Source organism: Mus caroli, unplaced genomic scaffold (assembly GCF_978045245.1).
Source record: "Mus caroli unplaced genomic scaffold, Mus_caroli_1 scaffold_12, whole genome shotgun sequence".
In the NCBI taxonomy this organism is placed as follows: Eukaryota; Metazoa; Chordata; class Mammalia; order Rodentia; family Muridae; genus Mus; species Mus caroli.
In genome coordinates this window covers 71,906,697-71,926,640 of record NW_028227267.1, presented here as the reverse complement: position 1 = coordinate 71,926,640, position 19,944 = coordinate 71,906,697, and the positions used below count along the sequence as shown (strand labels likewise).

Sequence of the window (19,944 nt, the reverse complement as noted above, 5' to 3'; positions counted from 1 at the left end):
GGACTGACTACCCAGACCATATCATGTAAGGTGGCTGAATAAATCCCCTTTGAATATAGTCATTATATTGGTTCTTTTTCTAAAGAGAACCCAACTACGCTGTTTTATGTTATGTGACACAATATAAAAGGAAACACACAGAAGAACTTTTTAACAAAACTTTCCAAGGACAATCGGCAAGGACTATTGAGAACTGGTTTTGAGAACTGGTAGGCATTGTGCTGGAGAGCAGAGAGTGCTAGATGATAAGACATCCCCAGGACACAGAAGCAAGGGCTTCCAAGAAACAAACCCAGCAGTCCACATCCGTATTCAATGCAAAGAGGAGGGGCTTTGTTGAGGAGCTAGGAACCTTGAACAAGCCGCATCTTGCTCTTTGCACCTTGCTCCGTGGGTAACAAGGACAAACTGGCAGAGTACATGTCCAGAAATGAAGGAAGTCTTGTGAATATCCGCCATTGTTCTAAATGTTTCTAAATTTAATCACGAGGAAATAATCCCATGAATCCAGAACATGACAAGACATTTGGTCTGGACCGCAACTATGCCAAAGTTAAGAAGAATTTAGAAAACGAGAGGCTCAGGTCAGATTGTAAAGTAAGTAAGTAGTTAATGAAAAAAAGAAAAAGAAAACGAGAGCTCTGGTTTAAGAAGTTTACGAGAGGTGAATTCAGATGCATTGGGTTGATTTTTAGTAGCTCCTGAGTTTCCTGTGCGCATGTGTGGATGACCTTTTGAGACAGCAAGGGGATATAAATATTATCATATTTATATGGGATATGATTGAAAATGTACTTGTATATGATAAGTGGTAATTTTTCAAGAGTTCGGTGTGAAAGGAATAGACACAGAAAGAATGCAAGAGTTGCGAAATGCTAGCGTTGATGAGTCTGGGCTCTCAGTTTTCAGTCAGCACATTTCAAATTATAAAGTTCTAACAAACAGTGAATGCAAGATGACTTCGTTGCGACTGCCGAGGTTCTGGGAGACACGGAGAAGCCCCTTTGAAGAAGAGTCTGTGGCTTCCCGGCTTCCCCTTCACAGACCGAAGGCTGTGGGGAGCTGCTCGGATCCCTGCAGTGAGAGCCTGAGAACCCCAGTCTGGTTGCTTCTGGGACCGGCTCTTCCTGGGTCTTGTTGGCTGTGGCTGGAGGCGTGGCCTTGAGGGAGCCGGTGTCGACAGTGACCAATGAGAACGTGGTGTGGGCGTGTCCGGCGAGAAGCGGGCGGAGCCGTTCCGGGCTTGGGCCGCGCCCGCCGCTCGGCGGCCTTTTCTTCCGCTCCCGCACCGAGGTGCTCCCAGGCGGCTGCACTGGCTCCGAGGAGTAGCAGGGGGAGCTCCGCCGCGGGGTGAGTTCCCGGCCGCGCTGCTGCCTTGTGGACCTGGCCGGAGAACCGCTGCGGCGGGTTTGCTCCGGGCTGAAGTGCGCTAGGGTTCGTGGGCTGGGGTTCGGTGGGTACGAGGTTCCGGAGCCCGGGCTCGCTCTGGGACCCGGGCTCGCTCCCGGGTTCGGGTGGTTCTGCGGGATCCGCGGAGGATGGCCGAGGGGGGCGTCCGGGAGGCTCAAGGGTTGTACCCTTTGCTGCGGCACTTATTCCTCCCACCGGTGTGCGCCCCTCCCATCCGTGGGCAGAGATGGTGCAGCTTCAGCACCCGCGAGCTCAGTACCCGGGATAGGGCTCTTCACCCATTGAATTGCCGGTGGAGGGCTGGGGATGTTGCTCAGTGGTTGAGCTATTTATTGTATACAGGGTCCCGGGTTCAATCATCAGCGTTGCTAAATAGGTGGATAATAAACGATTTCCATTTTCTTTAAGGCAATGGGGCGCGCGCGCGCGTACACACACACACACACACACAAATTGCTCGTGGAACAACAAGCTAGGTTGCTGCTTGCGAGTTCGCAAGAACCTGTCAAATGAATTGCTCGAGAAGTTAACGTGCTAATGCGTTTTAAAGGCTTTTTAGGTGTAATTTCAGGCAAAACACTCAATAGTCAGGATTGTTCTTACCTAAGAATAGCAAAACAATGCTAGAACGAACGCCCTTGTAGATTCTACATTCGGAGATGTGTTAGTGTGAAAGGCATAGATTTAGATCTTAGCAGTAGCACTGCCAACTTTTGTAACATGGGCTCAATTATCTCGTGAAAAAATGGTACTATTTCTAAAATGTTTTTAAAACACCATATTTCGTAAGTATGTGTTGCGTTTTTTTTTTTTTTACCTGTACACTTAAAAAAAGATTCATCCAGTCTTATTTATGTGTCTGTGAGTTTATATGCGAAGTACTCTTGGAAGTCAGAATGCATCAGATTCTCTGAAACAGGAGTTCTAAGCAGGCCTGAGCCACTTGATGTGGAGACTGGGAATCGAACCCTGGTCCTCTGGAAGGACAGGCTGAGCCATCTCTCGGCCCCTCACTGTGTGGTTTTAATAAAGAATAGGGAATAGGAAAGACTTGTGAAAAGACAGTGTAATGGGGGAAAGATTTATGAGAACATGGAGGGAAGAGTACGTGATTACTGTTTAAGACCAAAATGAAAATGATTTATTAATTATATAAGAGGAACTTGGAGAGCCCGCAGAAGTACCAGCAATACCAATTTTAAAGAATAATCATACAAAGCAGTGAGTTTCATCACACTGACTTCATAGCTTTTGTTTCTCATCCTACCCACCCGCCCCCTCCCTCCATCGACTGCCTGCCCAGTTAGAGCCCTTCTACTTTCTAGTCCATCAGCTGTTTCCTGTCTCTCCGAAGGTCTTTTCCTCCCTTCTCATGACTGTCTTCCTAGTAACGTGATCCGTACACAGACACTTACAAATACACCTTTATTTATGAACATAAAACATGGAATGTTTGTCTTTCAGAGTCTAGCTTATATTCTATTTTTTAAAAAGACTTATTTATTTATTATTATATGTAAGTACACTGTAGCTGTCTTCAGACACTCCAGAAGAGGGTGTCAGATCCCATTACAGATGGTTGTGAGCCATCATGTGGTTGCTGGGATTTGAACTCGGGACTTTTGGAAGAACAGTCGGTGCTCTTAACTGCTGAGCCATCTCAACAGCCCCCTAATTTATATTCCTTTATATAGTGACTTCCAGTTGTATACATTTTCCCACAAATGCCATGATTTCATTTTTTCTTGTGGCTGCATAAAATTCTGTTGTATATTGTCATGGTTTGTATATGCTTGGCCCAGGGAGTGGCACTGTTAGGAGGTGAGGCCCTGTTGGAGTAGGTATATCACTGTGGCTTTAAGAACCTCATCCTAGTTGCCTGGAAGTCAGTATTCTGCTAGCAGCCTTTAGATGAAGATGTAGAACTCTTAGTTCCTCCTGCACCATGCCTGCCTGGATGATGCCCTGATGATAATGGACTAAACCTTATTTCATTTGAACCTTTGAACCTGTAAGCCAGCCCCAATTAAATGTTGTCCTTAGAAGAGTTGCCTTGGTCATGGTGTCTGTTCACAGCAGTAAAACCCTAGCTAAGACATATATATGGATCACTTATTTTTATTTTTAATTTATTTTTGGTATTTCTGATATTCCCTATGGAGCTAGGTATTTTTGGGCCTCACTAGGTAGTTTTGGCTAGCTTAGAACTTGATATGTAGACCAGGCTGGCCTTGAACTCACAGAGATTGTCATGCCTCTGCCTCCCAAGTACTGGGAGGGAAAGTGAGTGCCACCATGTTAGTCGTGGAGCCCATTTTCTATATCCATTCATCCGCTGATGGACATCTAGGTGTACTCTGTGCCCCAAGGTATTGTGAATAGACCATGAATGTGCGTGTGTCTCTGTGGTGTGTTAATGTGGAATTGTTTGGGTATATACCTAAACTGGACCATATGGGAGTTCTTTTTCTTCTTTTGATTTTTGAGACAGGGTTTCTCTGTGTAATCCTGGCTGCCCTGGAGCTCGCTCTGTAGCCCAGCCATCCTTGAACTCGGAGATCTGTCTGCTCAGCTTTTTTTTTTTTTTTTTTTTTTTTAAATTAAAGAACTCCCTCCATATTTAATTTGATAGTGGCTGCACAAATTTACGTTTCTACCAGCAGGGAGTGATATTTTCCTTTTAAGGACATACTCACCAGTATTTGCCATCTTTTAAAAATCAATTAATTTGTGTGTGTGTGTGTATGTGTGTGTGTATGTGTGAGTGTGTGTGTGTGTGAGAGAGTGTGTGTGACTGTGTGTGTGTGTGAGTGTGTGTGAGTGTGTGTGTGAGTGTGTGTGCCCATGTACATGAGATCACATGCGTGAGATAACCTACAGCACAGGTGCAGAGTCTGAGAACAACTTTCAGAAGTCAGGTGTCCTGTGGCTCTCTAGGACTGAACTCAGGTTGTCAGGCTTGGTGACAGGTGCTTTTCCTGAGCCATCTTGTGGCCCTCATTTGTTTTCTTGGTGACAGCCATTCTGTCTGCAGTGAAATGGAGCCTCAAAGCAGTTTTATTTTTTGATTTTGGTTTTGGTTTTTTTTTTTTTCAAGACAGGGTCTCACTAGGTAGCTCAGACTGTCTTGGAACTATGTAGACCAGGCTGGCCATTGAACTCACAGAGATCCACCTGTCTCTGCCTCCAGAGTGCTGGGATTAAAGGCATGTGGCTCCATGCCCAGCTCAAAGCATTCCTAATTTGCATTTACCTGCAGCAGCTCCTTATTATGTCCTGGTTGTTAATCACTTTTCTCATGTGTAGTTGGCAAAGATTCCTATGCCCCACCCCCTTCTGTAAGCTACCTCTTCACTGTTTTCTTTATGCAAAGAAGACTTTTAATTTCATGTAATCCTATTTATTTTACTTCCTGTAAGTTCTGTGCTTTAATGGCCTCTCTTTACAGTTGTACAAATAAGTTCAGGAGGAAATAAATGTTCATTACCATAGAAGAGATGATATAATAGAATGGGTAACAGTATATATCTTAAGTGTAGGGAGAAATTTTGAGTTTTTTTGTATAGATACTTTCATATATATATACACACACATATATATATATGTAATTTTTAAAAAAATTATTTTTATTTTTATTTATTTTTTGTGGCTTTTTTTTTTTTGAGGGTTTGGACCCTCAGCTTTCTACATGCTAGCTAAGTACTCTGTCACCAAGATACACCCCTCAGTCTTTAGTAAGCACACACATAGGCATGTGTATTTAACAGCTTTGGAAGATACTGTCTGACTGCCAAAATTTTGTGAAGAGGAAAGATCGTGGCGTCCTTCAGAGAGACACCAGCTGGAGTGCCTCATCCTGACTGAAGAGTCGCGTTGCTTCAAGTCCTTTGTGTGGAAAATGTATAGCAATGCCTGACATCAAATATTTCGTAATGACAGCTGATGCTAGATCTGTGCTTATGATGCAAGCAAAGAGAATTGGCCAGTGGGTTTCAGTCTGACTTTGAGTGTATGACCAAACGTGAGGCATGGTTGGAAATGACCTAAAGCCACCACTGGACTCTGGCTGTCTGCAAAGCTGTAATCCGTTTGCCAGTTCTCAAGTTGAGACACATCTGTCCGTCTCCATCTTGGTCTTCACTATATAGAATTGGGGTTCTCGGAAAATCACTCCTCACATGAAGGTTGGAGATACGCATGGGACGCTCCTCTCCAGGGGAGCGTAGACAGGAATGGGTTCGTTTGCTGAACACAGGTTACAGCCCACGATAACTGGAGCTCTGTCAGTTTGCCGTGGTCAACACAGCCTGGACCACACCTGCTGGCAGACCCAGCCTTCAGTGAGACCTTTTTTTGTTTGTTTGGATGCTTTCTGGTTCTTTATGTTTATTTGTTTGTTTGTTTTCTAGTTTCTCAAGACAGGGTTTCTCTGTTCTGACTATCCTGGAACTCACTTTAGACCAGGCTTGCCTTGAACTCAACGGAGATCCATTTATCTCTGCCTCCCATGCACTGGCATTAAAGTTCTGTGGCACCACTCTGGGCTTGGCTTTCTGGCTTTGTTGTTGTTGTTGTTGTTCTTTGTAATAAGGTGTAACAATCTTTTAAAAACCATAACACTTTAAAAGTTTACCATCTCTTCAAAAGTTCAAACTCTCTTTAACTGTGGGCTCCTGTACAACCAAAACCCAAACCAAATTATTTACTTTCTTATTCCTAAAGGAGGAGGGCATAGTTACAGTCAAGTGTGAGCAAAACCAAAATCCAGATCCTATAGCTCAGTGTCCGGCATCTGGGCTCCACTCACGATCCTCTGCTCCCCAACACTCTGGCAGCCCCACCTCTCCAGCTGTGCTTTCTGCAGCGCACAGCTTGTCGAGTAGACTCAGGCCCCCTCTAGTCCACATTTGCCATTGCCCTTGGCACACATTCCACACGCCTGGCATCTCCAGTATCCCAGAGTCTCCACTGAAGTGGAGGCTAGACTTTCACCAGTGGCCTCTCCTGGTTGTTACATAGTCTCAGCTTTTCTCTATGACCCCTTCAGTCTTGCCTTTCTTGTGTTTTCAAAACTAGAACCAGGTAGGTGATCCTTAGATGTTGCCGACTTCCAGCCAGCAGCCTGAGATGCACCCTTGGCCCTTCCGGACCACAGCTTGTGTGCTGACCCTAAAGAAGTAACTCCCAGAGGAGTTCACTTCAGTGAGGCTGATCTCATTCATCACAGTTGGTTCTTTAGTCCCAGCTGACCAGCATCAGTCGTCTCAGGAAAGCACAAAAGATTTGACCTTGGTGACTCTGGTCACTTGTTAATCAAGCTGCTTCTTTAGCCTCAGCTGGCCAGCAACCATTTTGGATTAGATTCCTAATCCAGAATATCATGAAGACCCCAATAGAGTCTTTGTGTCCCTCTGAAATGTCACAGGCCAGTCCTCCATTGTCTGTGTTATCATCTAAGCTCCCACAGCAACCGTGTATTAAAATCTGTAGTCCCAGATTCTAACCATTGCCATGGTCTTCCTCCTCTAAAACGACATGGGAAGATTTCATCATGCTAACACCCCACTCTTGGTACCAAATTTTGGGCTTGTTTCTTTTCTGTTGCTTTAAGAAAAATACTCCCAAAAGCAACTTGGGGAGGGAAGGCTTTCCTCTGGCAGGTTGCATGTAGTCCACCCTCAGGGGAGGTACAGGCAGAATCACAGAGGAACACTGCTAGTGGCCTGGCCACCATCCAGGCTCACACTCAGCTGCTTTCTTATGGAGCTCAGGCCCACCTACCTAGAGATGATGGTACTGCTCACAGCAAGCTTGGACCCTCTCACATCAAGTAGTCATCAAGAAAATGCCCCATAGACATACCCACAGGCCACCTTTTCAATAGAGGTTACCTACCCCTTCCCAGGTGGGTAAAGGTGACAACCAAGAGTAGTTATCACACCTAGCATGCATGAAACCCTGGGCTTGATCCTCAGCACTTCGTAAAGCCACATGGAGTGATGCCTGCTTATAATCCCAGGTATCAGGAGGATCAGAAGCTCAGAGCTCTCCTTGTCTACACAGTGAGTTCCTGGTCAGCCTGGCGTAGGAGAATGCCTCAAAACCAAAACAAGCCAATACCGAGGGAAAAATACTTAATATTAACACATATAGAACTAAAAATAGCCCAGAAATAGCAGCAGGAAGGTTAATTAGTGACAGCATGAGGGCGTGATGGTTGTGTAGTTAATTTCTAAAAATTAAAGGTACATTTTAAAGACTATATTTATTTTTATTTTTAAATGTACATTGGTGTTTCGTCTGCCTGTGTGTCTGTGTGAGAGTGTTGGATCCCCTGGAATAGGAGTTAGAGACAGTTGTGAGCTGCCATGTGGGGGCTGGGAATTGAACTCAGATTCTCTGGAAGAATAACTAGTGCTCTTAACCACTGAGCCATCTCTCTAGCCAGTAAATTAATTCACTTTCCGTAAACACTTGCTGGCTGTGTTTGTGTGTATATATGTGTTATGTGTGCATATCTGTGTATGTGCAGAAATCCCATCCACATACATCTAGGTTTATATATTATAGAAAGACATTTGGGCTGGAGAGATGGCTCAGCAGGTAAGAGCACTGACTGCTCTTCCAGAGGTCCCGAGTTCAATTCCCAGCAACCACGTGGTGGCTCACAACCATCTGTAATAAGATCTGATGCCCTCTTCTGGTGTGTACTCACCAGAAGTGTACTCACATACATAAAATAAATAAATCTTAAAAAAAAAAAAAAAAAAGAACAGCTTAAAAGTCACCGATTTTTTTAAAAAAGAAAAACACTTGTAAGAGATGATTGAAAAGAAGACTCATCTGTAATGTCACCATTGCAGAACAGCCATTATAAGCAGAAATTTAGATCACAGGGCCCTTGAGGCCAGCCTTTGTTTAGTTTACTGAGTTACAGAAACAGCACAGATGCTTGGGCTTCACCCATGGGCGAAGAACTTCTAAGGAAGCCCAGGTACCACACAGTTGCTTGATGGGTGTATAGCATCAAGCCCCTGAAGACCAGTCGTGTAGACAGTGGGCAGGGGTGGGAGCAGGCTTGGGGGTAATGAGAGTTTTGGAGGGCTCAAGAGCATGGTGACTACAGTAAGAGTCATCAGTCCATTCCAGTGACTTGTTTTATAGTGGGGAGGGCCAGAGAGGGAGCTCAGCTGGTACAATGCTTGCCAAGGATCTGAGTTTGATCTCCCGAACACATTTAAACAGCCAGGTGTAGTGATGAACGCTTGCAGTCCCAGTGCGGGAAGAAGTGGAGACAGATGGATCCCCGGGACTCTGTGGCGAGCCACCCTGGCTGAATCAGTCAGTTCTGGGCCAGTGAGAGGATGGAGAGGAATATCATGAAACACTGCCATCCAGACATGGCATTGCTGCTGCGCCATGGGCATGTGGACTTTATAGATACTCACTAGATTGGGTTCTCTGTCTCTGTAGAGGAGGAGATAATGAACTCAATAACTAGTGACTAGTAATGGTTGCTGGAGGAGGGGCTGTCATTTTTTTTTTTCTTAATGGTGTTTCCACTGGGAAACTGAGTGGGAAGAAGGGAAAGGGAGAAGAGACAGAGGATAATTGGGGTGAAGGGTGAATATAATCACAGTGCATTATGTATGCATACATATCCATACAGGAAATTGTCCAAAAGTAAATATAAGTAAGTCTATACTCTTAATTTGTTGGGATGGCTGCTCCTGGGGTGGTGGTGCAAACAATGTTTAGCATGGGAGGCTAACAGGAACAAAGTGTGCATTTTCACCAAGGTCTGCCCTGTCTTTCCTTCATGCCAAGCTTCCTCTGTGCCTGTAACACAGTATGGAGAGTGAGCTGGCATTCACTGAGTACACACTCAAAGAGGGTTGTGCTCATGTTAAGGACAAACTCATTTAATTTAGGTTCAGAGTGGCTTCCAACTCTTGTATCCCTCAGGCATCTGATGTTACCCCTGAGGGAGTCACTAAGACGGTGGTAAGTGAATAGTAGATATTTATTGCATGAGAAACTAGGAGATCTACGGTAAGTAAGACTGGCTAGAAGGCAGCCTCCCATGTACTGTGCTAAGTGTGCAAACACGCATCAGGGTGTCAGCCTGGAAGAATGTAGGTTAAGGCTCCTGAAGAAGTTAAGATTGCCCATTTGAGGCCTGTCTTAGAGTTTTACTGCTGTGACGAGATACCATGACCACGGCAGCTCTTGTAAGGGAAAACATTTCATTGAGAATGGCTGACAGTTCAGAGGTGTAGTCATTATCATCATGGCGGGAAGTGTGGTGGCACACAGGCACACGTGGTGCAGGAGAAGGACCTGAGAGTTCTACATCTGGATTGGCAGGCAGCAGGAAGAGGCAATGAACTACTGGGCTTGGCTTGAACTTTTGAAGCCTCAAAGCCCACCTGTAGTGACAGCTTCCTCCAACAAGGCCACACCTCTTAATAGTGCCACTCCCTATGAGCCTATTGGGGCCATTTTTACTCAAACCACCACAGAGCCTAGGACACAGAGTCTCTGCTTTAGAAAGACAAGGTTTGCCTCAGTTGTTGGTAGTAGGGTTGTTTGGGGGGTATTCTCTGAATCAAACCTAGGGATAAGAGTTTGGAGCAGGAGCCGGGTGGTGGTGGTGCACACCTTTAGTCCCAGCACTTGGGAGGCAGAGGCAGGCGGATTTCTGAGTTCGAGGCCAGCCTGGACTACAAAGTGAGTTCCAGGTCAGCCAGGGCTATACAGAGAAACCCTGTCTCGAAAAACCAAAAAAAAAAAAAAAGAAAAAGAAAAAGAAAAAAAGAGTTTGGAGCAGAAGCTGCCTATGTGGGGAGTTCTCTGTGGTGGTTTGAATAAGGATGGTCCCCAAAGGCTCATTGATTTGAATGCTTAGTCACCAGGGAGTGGAACTGTGTGATAGGATTAGAAGGATTAGGAGATACAGCCTTGTTGGAGGAAGTGTGTCACTGGAGTTGGGCCTTGGCGTTTCAAAAGCTCTTGCCAGGCCCAGCCTCTATCTTAGCTTGTAGATCAGGATATATCTCTGATCTACTGCTCCAGTGCCATGCCTGCAGCCCTGCTCCTGCCATGATGATAATGGACTGAACCTCTGAATCTAGAAGCAAGCCCCAGTTAAATGCTGTCCTTTATAAGAGTTGCCTTGGTCACGGTGTCTCTGCACAGCATTGGGACAGTGACTAAGACCTTATGGTTTTGAATAGTTTTCCCTTTTGTATCTAGAACAAACCCGGAGGCAAACCTGTAGGAGGCAATGCTTGAATAACTCTAAGACGACCAGACTGAAAATGTCAGCCCTCAACTGGAAGCCCTTTGTGTATGGAGGGCTGGCCTCCATCACAGCAGAATGTGGTAAGAGCCCGGACTCTGAAGCTTTGCCTGAGGGATGTGGTGTCTGTCAGGTTTTGTGTTTGGTGTGCACGGCATTCAAGTGCAGGCTTGTGAACTCACACCCTCCATATCCAGACATGCCTCTTTGGCTATGGTTTTAGACGGCTCAGTGATTTTGGCTACTTATTAGCAACTTTGGGTTTAAAGTGCACTAGGAAGAAAGTTGACCCATTTTATGACTCCCATTTGGGTTGATTGGACACTGTTCCTTTGCCCCTTTCTCCACTTTGCCGCTGAAAATCCATCTGGCTGCAAGAAGTTTGGCATGCTCCAGGGCCTTCTCTGAACCTGAGCAGACTAACGCTCCATTGCAGACTTTGTGCATCACCTCCATCCCATCTTTACTCCATCAGTTGGGTTCTATATCTGAGTGCGCTGCTATGCATCCGATTGCATTGCTCCTGCATCTGATTGCATTGATCCTGCATCCGATTGCCTTGCTCCTGGGTCTGTGCTGTTTTATCAGGCACTTGCTAACTGCTTGGCTTCTGGCTTGGACCTTCCCTTCTCTCAGTTGACTTGCAGGGTGCATGAATCACCACTCACTAATGCTGGTCAGCTTTCTATGCGTGGATGATGGAATTTAAAAGACTGATTCCTGTCCCTGAATGTGTTAACCTGCCTGGACTTTGTGAGCCAGGTTACTGTTTGAGAATGCAGTACATACATAGAGTCTATGTGTTTGGCATTCTTTTTGTTGTTGTTGTTTTGTTTTTGTCGAGACAGGGTTTCTCTGTATAGCCCTGGCTGTCCTGGAACTCACTTTGTAGGCCAGGCTGGCCTCGAACTCAGAAACCGGCCTGCCTTTGCCTCCCGAGTGCTGGGATTCAAGGCGTGTGCCACCACGCCCCGCAGTATTAAGCACTCTTACCTGCCTCATCCGATTTCATTTATCAAAGAAAATTCCTTATTAAAACCTCTGTTCAGTCACTGAACACAGTCCTAGCCTCTTTTTTTTTTTTTTTTTTTTTTGTCATAAAGACTATTTGGGGTTTTAAGTGAATTTCCTCTTCGTGTAAATGATTTTGTTTATTCGTGTTCTGTGGCAGTTCTGCCTCCTCACTCAGCTTTATAAAAAGATAGACATAATAAATAAATGTTTAACTGAGTATGGTGGCACATACCTGCACACCAGCATTGTGGGAGGGAGGGGAAGGCAGATCGGGAGTTCAGGGTTGGCTTTAGCTAAAGCAAATTTCAGACCCGGCTTGGTAACATGAGGCTAGCTATGAACTAGCTCCCAGAAAAAAAAAACAACAAATGGTGTTGAGTCATTTTTTGAGCTTGTTAATTTTTTTTTTTTTTGCCTAACTTTGCTTTTTTTTTTTTTTTGAGACAAGATGTTGCTATATAGCCCAGGCCGGCCTCGAACTCTTAACCTTCCCTCAGCTTCCTGAGTTCTAGAATGCCAGCAGGTAACCTTGGCAGTCATTCTTTGGGTCCACCTATTTTTTTCTGGATAGGTCTCTCAATACCCTGGAACTTGCTAGGTAGGCTTGGCAACGTGGTCAGCAAGCCAGCCCATTTCCACCTCCCCAGAGTGTTCCACCATGCTCAACCTTTTTAATGTGGAGTCTGGGAATCAAATCCAGGTCTCCATGCTTGTATGGGAAATGTGTTATCAAGTGAACTATTTCCCGAGCTTGGCTATTTCTTAATGTTTCTTTTTTCAGGGAGATTCTTTTTCTTTTCTTTTTCTTTAATATTTTAAGGCACATTTCCAATTGATTTAACTAAGACACGGCTTCAGATTCAAGGCCAGACAAATGATGCCAACTTCCGAGAGATCAGGTACCGAGGCATGCTGCACGCGCTGATGAGGATAGGCCGAGAAGAAGGCCTGAGGGCGCTGTATTCAGGGTGAGTAAACATCTGGGTGTTTGTGTCTAACTGTGGGCCCTTTGAAGTGCATGCTTAACGCATCACCTTCATAGAGGGAGAAGGCGAACATTAGTTATTCTCAAGTATCTAGTTTTTACCATGATAAAAATATCAGCTTGTGGTTAAGGCTTGCAAACACTTTTAAATTCATTAAGCTACTGATGGGAAAGTGAGCAAGATAAGACTTGACCTATATCAGTGAGTTCTTTGCAGGGAACACAACACCCTTGATGGTTTAATTGATGGGCCTTAAGGGACTATTGAAGGCTTAAGGGAACAATTGAACGGTAGATACTGAACTACCTAGAAACTGGCGAAGTGACCCTAGGCTAAAGGCCCAGGGGCAGCAATCATGGTACCACAGTCCAGGAGGGTGATGCCTTGGAGAAGATTGAACTGTCAGTAGATGCTTAGGGTCCTGCTCCTATATGGGGTCATTTACAGGGGTGAGGTGGGATGGGGTGGGATGGCTGGCTGCTCTCTCCTTTCCCCTTCCCCCTCCCACCAGTTGGACTCCTAGAGGTCTGCTGGAAGGGTGTCTGTGAGATGTGGTCTGTAAGCATCAGCCTTTCTCAGAGCATAGAGAGGGGCGAGCATGAATGTAGATCATACATTCGTGAATGTAGAACTGTCACCGATGGGGGCTGCACATGTGGAAATGGGATTACAGTGGTATCCGGTGTCTGTCCCACACTGTTGAGGGCAGGGAGGTGGAGCTGTTCAGGAAAGTCACTCCATGTAGGAGGCACAGAATCAGACCCTGAAGGCTCAAAAAGAATGAGGCAGGCAAAGGGGTGAGAGTGGGGTGTTCATATCCAGCTAGGCAGCATTGCAGTTCTACAAATAGCAAGTATTCCAGCATGGAGATGGTTGGGAGTTGGTGAATAGCAAGAAATGAAGCCAGAGTGTTAGAGCATCAGAAAATGGACAGCTTTATGCCCTGCCAAGTACATGTCCCACACAGGTGGCCCTCAGCCCCTCCATAGACTCATCAGTCCACAGAGGTCTTTGCTTTTAAATCCAGCCAAGACATTCATTCATTCATTCATTCATTCATCATTTGTTCATTCATTCATAGAGAAGGCCTTGCTATGTTGCCTAGGCTGCCTTGAACTCATGGCTCAAATGATTCCCCTGCCTTAGCTTCCTGATTAGGGGCATGTGTCACCGTGCTCAGCCAAGTCAATATTTTAAAAATGTTTAATTGTGCAGCATAAAAACAAGAGAAAGGAAAGCTCCAGCAGGCCCGGACCCACTCACTGTGACAGTAGTAGCTACAGTTGATATTTTCTCTGCCTTACCTGACCTTGAGGCCCGGCAAATGCATGCACAGTTGCGCTGAGGCTGTTCACTCATCCTTGGCATCTGCCTGGTGCCTATCAACACTTTCGTTTGCTACGCCTGTGATGAGCGAGGGCTGAGGTAGAGCTTTTTATAGGAAGAGTGCCTTGAGCGGGTCTCCTGCAGGACCAGCAGCATTGTGGGACTTTCTTATGGGGTTCCCGGGTAGGAGAGGTAGTGAGAAGGGAGGAAATAAACACTAAGGCCTGGACTCCTGGCTGTCACTAGTGTGTAGCTATAACCCCCACGTCACCCCCATCCCCACAGGAGACAGAAGAGGAGGGCTGATACAGAGAAGGAGAGAGTGAGCTCAATGTAGGACATTGAATGTGGGCATGTGTGGAATGTCTAAACTGAAGAGCTAGACAGCAGCTGGAAACTGGTCAGAACTGGTCGGAATGTGGCTCTAGGAATCATCTGTTAGGACGAGCCTGACACCATGGGAGTGGATGGGTTGGGAAGTGTGTAGAGGAAGGAGAGGAAGGAGACAGAGTCCTGGGGGGCCTTCCCAGAGGGCATGTGTGCAGCTGCGGTGTAGACGAGATGCTGCTGCAAAGGCTACATGAGATGTGGACACTGGCCGCCTTGGTGAGGGGGAGCCCAGGCTGTAATATAGGAGGAGGTAGGAAATGTAGAACAAGGGGCTAGGAGTGAATGAATAAAAGAAATGAAGCGGGAAGGAAAGGCCCTGACTGCTCCCAGGTCTGGTAGAGGAGAGAGTTTATGGAAGATGTGTCGGAGAAGAGCTTAGACAGTATCAGAGACATCTGGGAGAGCCCAGAGTGGACACGACCAGACTGAGCTGGGTCCTGGGAGGGGAGGGCAAGGGAACCAGGTGCAAAGGCCTAAAGGGCAGAGGTACAAAAAGGGGCGGGTAACCAAGATGTCTGGATTATATGGGGAAGAGCCTTCGGGGTAAGGCAACCCAGGCCCTGGGCTGGAGAGCCCAGGGTAGAGCAGGGTCTGCCAGCCATAGTCTCTAACACTCAGGGACTAAGGGATGCTGGGAGAAGCTGGAGGCCAGGACTGTTTGGATATGTTAAGCAGGCACCTCAGCTCTTATTTCTTTCTGTCCTGGGTTTGAAAGGTAACATGGGCTAAGCACGCCACAGGTTGACCTCCTAGAGATGGGAGGGTGGTATCCAGGATAGAGAACTATGTCTTGTGTTTGCTAATTCTGGCTTGAATTGTGTATCCTATTGGAAAAACTTAGAGGGGCAGGAAATAACTACGTGTGTTCTTCAGGTGGTACCCGCCTTCCCGAGTTCTTTGCAAGGAATGTTTATGCGTTTTACTTGAGCGGGCAAACTGACCCCACATTGGCATTTTCCTCAGGTCAAGTAGGGCCTCAGGCTTCCACTTAGGGACCTAATAATTACCTCTGATTTCAAGACCCAAGTCTGCTTTTCTTAACATTTTTTTTTTAATGTGAAGATATTCATTTTAAGCTGGGTGTGGTAGTGCATGGATTTAATCCCAACAGGAGGGAGGTAAAGGCAGGTGCCCTGGAGGCCAGCACAGCCTACATATGGGGTTCCAGGACAGCAGGGTTACAGAGACACCCTGTCTCAAAAGAGCAAACCGGAAAAGTAAAATAAAAAAACCCATTCTAGCCATAGTGTCTGCCTTTGCACAGAGGGTGGGGGGGCAGTGGGGGGTGGGGGGTGGATGGGGGGGTCCCTCTGAGGGTTTCTGACGAGTAGGTTGGCTTTCATCTGCCTGCATGCCCACGTGACAGGATTGCACCCGCAATGCTGCGCCAGGCCTCCTATGGAACCATCAAGATCGGAACGTACCAGAGCCTGAAGCGGTTAGCTGTGGAACGCCCAGAAGGTGAGTGGCCACCTGTCTGCCTGTGAAGAGTCAGTGGGTTGTGAGTTGCTTTGTTCCAGACATTTTGGAATGAGTTTTCAATTCTTTGGTTAATTTTCTACCAGTAAAGAAAAGACTGGGTACAGAGTAAACAAACTGCTCATACTGAGCCAAGCCGGAGAACGGAGAACGTGTGTGAGGAGCTGTTTGTACAAATGTTTTAGTCATTTTTTTTAAAGATTTATTTATTTTTTGTGTATACAATGTTCTATCTGCACAGCCAGAAGAGGGCGCCTGATCTCATTACAGATGGTTATGAACCACCATGTGGTTGCTGGGAATTGAACTCAAGACCTCTGGAAGAGTAGCCAGTGCTTTTAACCTCTGAACCATCTCCCCAGCCCCCCATTTGCTTTTTGTTTGTCCGTTTTTTCGAGACAGTGTTTTTCTTTGTAGCCCTGCCTGTCTTGAACTCAATTTGTAGACCAGGCTGGCCCTGAACTCACAGAGATCTGCCTGCTTCTGCCTTCCTCAAGTGCAGGGATGAAAAGTATGCACCACCACACCCAGCCTATCATTTGTATTTTTAAATCCGTGCCTCACTAACTCCCCTGACCTCCCCCACCTCCTGACCCCTCCCAACATTATGTTCCTCCTTTACGAAACATTATGTTTCCTATGTTCCAGACTCTAATTTGTGCACTGTGTACTTGTGAGAGCATCCACTGCACTGAGGCTGACTACCAGCTGCCATACTCTTAAAGGACAACAGCTCTCACCGTCCCAGAAGTCGTCAGCTGTCAGCAGCTCCTCAGCTAGGGGTGGGGACAGCCACTTGTCTTTATGCTCACAGTGCTTAGCCACATGCCACACTGTTTCTGCTTGTTAACTGAATTTCCTAAAATTGAGTGAATTACCAGCCATTTTCAGGAAGGCACAGCATGAATACATGTCTTACAGTTAAGAGCTCTAATAGCTGTACGAGACTGGGATAAATATGAATATTTACAAGGCAATTGGACTGCGTGTCCATCTAGGCAAACAAAGATGAACAGTAGATAGTTATTTTAAAATAAATCGCTTGATTCACAGAGCATATAACAATATTCAGGTAAACAGGTAGAGTGTAATGTTTTTATATTGGAGTCACTTACAGCAAAAACTCTTACATACAAAAAAAAAAAAAAAAAAAAAAAACCCAATCAATGTGTCTTTGTAGATGAAACCCTGCTGGTCAATGTTGTGTGTGGAATTCTGTCTGGAGTCATATCCTCAGCTATTGCTAATCCGACTGATGTTTTGAAAGTAAGTCTGGGCTGTGTGGTAGGGCACATTCCACCCTTACGTACTTACTGCAGCGAGCGCACTGGGTCACTCTTACTGATGATACTGCCCTTGATATTAAAGTCACTTTCTCTAGTAGGGCATGTGGTGTGCACCTTTAATCCCATCACTTGAAGACCAGGTGTAGCCTGTTTCTCTATGAGTTACTGAGTAGGAAAAAAGGGTTTTCTTTTGAGACAGTGTGTGTGTGTGTGTGTGTGTGTATGTGTGTAGCCGTGGTTGTCTTGAAACTCACACAATCAATAGACCTCCTGGTTTCAGACTTGTAGAGATCCACCTGTCTTTGCCTCCCGAGTGCTGGGATTAACAATGTGTGCCACCACTGGCTGGTTTATGCCAGTTTTCCCCAATCACCGTTACACCATTAAGCACTAGGTGGGTGGTTTTCTTAAGTCTCTGATGGTGGGGGTGGAGAATGGGTTTCCTTCTCATGTCGTTCTTTATTGATCTGTAGATCCGAATGCAAGCACAGAACAGCGCTGTTCAAGGAGGCATGATAGACAGCTTCATTAGCATTTACCAGCAGGAGGGGACCAGAGGACTGTGGAAGGTGAGCCTCGCTGTAGTCTAATCCAAGCGTCCTCGTGGCGTAAGAATGCCACTTCCTGCCTTTGAAGATGACTTCTTTCTTTGCTTCTCTGTCTATAAAGTGAGAACATGAATATGCTGTGGTTTTAAAGTGTCTTTTGGTTAGTACATACACAGGGTTTTGTGACAGCTGAGTACCTTTTATTTGATCTTTACTTCCTGTGGTTTCAATTCTTAGAATGTCCCCTGGGTCCCTGTCCCATTGGGTGATTGGCCTGTTCAGTTTCATGACTTAGGTGAAGTCTGTGTTTAGGCGAGTACCCATGAAGAGTGCTATTTCCTGGGAACCCATGACTCGGGGCCCATCGGTTCACAGAACAGACCCTCCCTAGACCCTGTATGATCCCTCAGTGTGACAGAGAAGCTGGAGGCTTTCAGGCATGGTTTGCCCTAGCCCCAGGCTGGCCAGAGTCAGAACTGCCCTCCGAGCTTTCAGAGTTCTTGCTTGGTCGCCCTTTTCTGCTCTGTCATGCCACGCTTCTCCCTAGTGGCAGAACTGGCAGCGGGTGGGATAGAACTGCCCACACCTCGGCCTTGTCTGGAGGGATGTGGAGATCATTTGCTGTTCCCGTTTCTCCCCAGGGCGTGTCCCTCACAGCCCAGAGGGCAGCCATTGTGGTCGGCGTGGAGCTTCCAGTCTATGACATCACCAAGAAGCACCTGATACTCTCAGGCCTGATGGGAGACACTGTCGCAACACATTTTCTGTATGTTTATGGATTTTAAAAATTAATGTTTTAGGTATGCATGAGCTTGGTAGGGTGAAATTTTTACGTAAGTTTCTGGAAGTTTTAGAGAAAGTATTGTAATAGTGTAGTATTTTCTTATTTGAAAAATTATAACACAGAAGTCGAGTGGGATGAAGTGAAGTCTTTGCCTTTACACAGGTAACTGTGTACCTGTATGTGTACAAACTGTATGTTTGTAAGCACCATGGACTTTATCAACAAATAAGGTCATGTTTGTATTATATTACTTTTTAAAAAGTGACAACACGGGAGCTGGGCGTGGTGGCGCACGCCTTTAATCCCAGCACTCGGGAGGCAGAGGCAGGCGGATTTCTGAGTTCGAGGCCAGCCTGGTCTACAAAGTGAGTTCCAGGACAGCCAAGGCTACACAGAGAAACCCTGCCTCGAAAAACCAAAAAAAAAAAAAAAAGTGACAACACAACCCAAATACATTTTCACTTCAGCTCTTACACCTTAATCATTTTTGATTACTGTTTGTGTATGTGCCTGCAGAGGTCAGAGGGGTGTTAGAGCCCAGAGCCAGAGTTCCAGGCACTTGTGAGCCTTTAGGAAATCTAACTTGTGTTCTGTTAGAACAATACACCCTCTTAAATGCTCAGACACCTTGCCCGTCCTTAATTTTTGTTGTTGTTGTTGTTTTGTTTTGTTTTGTTTTTTTTTAGTAATTGCAGCTTATCACATTTGTATGAACATATCATAGATCATTTAATCTGTGTGACTTGGTCTGGACAGGGACACTTAGCCTAGTGTGGCAAGTGTGCTGATTCTCACCACTAGGGGGAGCACTATTCACAACTCTGTAGGCCGCAAGCACAAGTAAACCTTTGTGCGAACAGAGCAACCTCCCAAAGAAAGAGTGACCAATTCAGGGTGTGAGGAATGTCGCGCTGGGAAAACCTCTGAGCTGATTGGTGCTGATAAAATAAAACCCGCAGCAAAGTTAAACTTAGTGGAGTTGAGTGTGAACAGAAAGAAAGTTCAGGAGCAGGAGCGCTCGCTCATGATGAGAATGGTAGAAAGCAGCACCCACAGTGCACAGGAGTGTTTATGGCCAGAGGCGTGGGAACAGCGGCAGACAGACCATCTCCCTGAGGTACAGCGTAGGACTTCCCAGCTCTCCACGGGAGTGAAAGGGTAACCATTCCATTTTATGTTTTATATAACTCAGCAAGTTATAGGAATTAGGTTACAGTTACTTGTGTTCACAGGCAAATGTAGGCTAAATATAACTCAGTTTAGCAACGATACTCAGTGTAGCCTATGGTAGTCTAGTGAGACTGAAAATCTAGGACAGTGATTTGCAACCTGAGGGTTGAACGACCTGGGGTTGCCTAAGACCATCAGAAAATATAGGTATTTATAGTCTGATTCATCACAGAAGCGAAATTTCAGTTAT

General features: G+C 45.8%; 1 protein-coding gene across 2 annotated transcripts in view; it reads left to right on the top strand.

Moving 5' to 3' along the window:
• Positions 1-1,257: 1,257 nt before the first annotated feature.
• The window catches only part of Slc25a30 (solute carrier family 25 member 30), a 29,978-nt gene continuing 11,291 nt past the window's right edge, over positions 1,258-19,944 (top strand). For both annotated transcript variants that reach the window (XM_021182067.3, XM_021182065.3), the window contains exons 1-7: positions 1,258-1,350; positions 10,666-10,794; positions 12,546-12,693; positions 15,794-15,888; positions 17,087-17,172; positions 17,666-17,761; positions 18,382-18,506. In XM_021182067.3, coding sequence (XP_021037726.1) covers positions 10,731-10,794; positions 12,546-12,693; positions 15,794-15,888; positions 17,087-17,172; positions 17,666-17,761; positions 18,382-18,506 — 614 coding nt within the window. In that variant the 5' untranslated portion in view covers positions 1,258-1,350; positions 10,666-10,730. The remainder of the gene's footprint in view (positions 1,351-10,665; positions 10,795-12,545; positions 12,694-15,793; positions 15,889-17,086; positions 17,173-17,665; positions 17,762-18,381; positions 18,507-19,944) is intronic.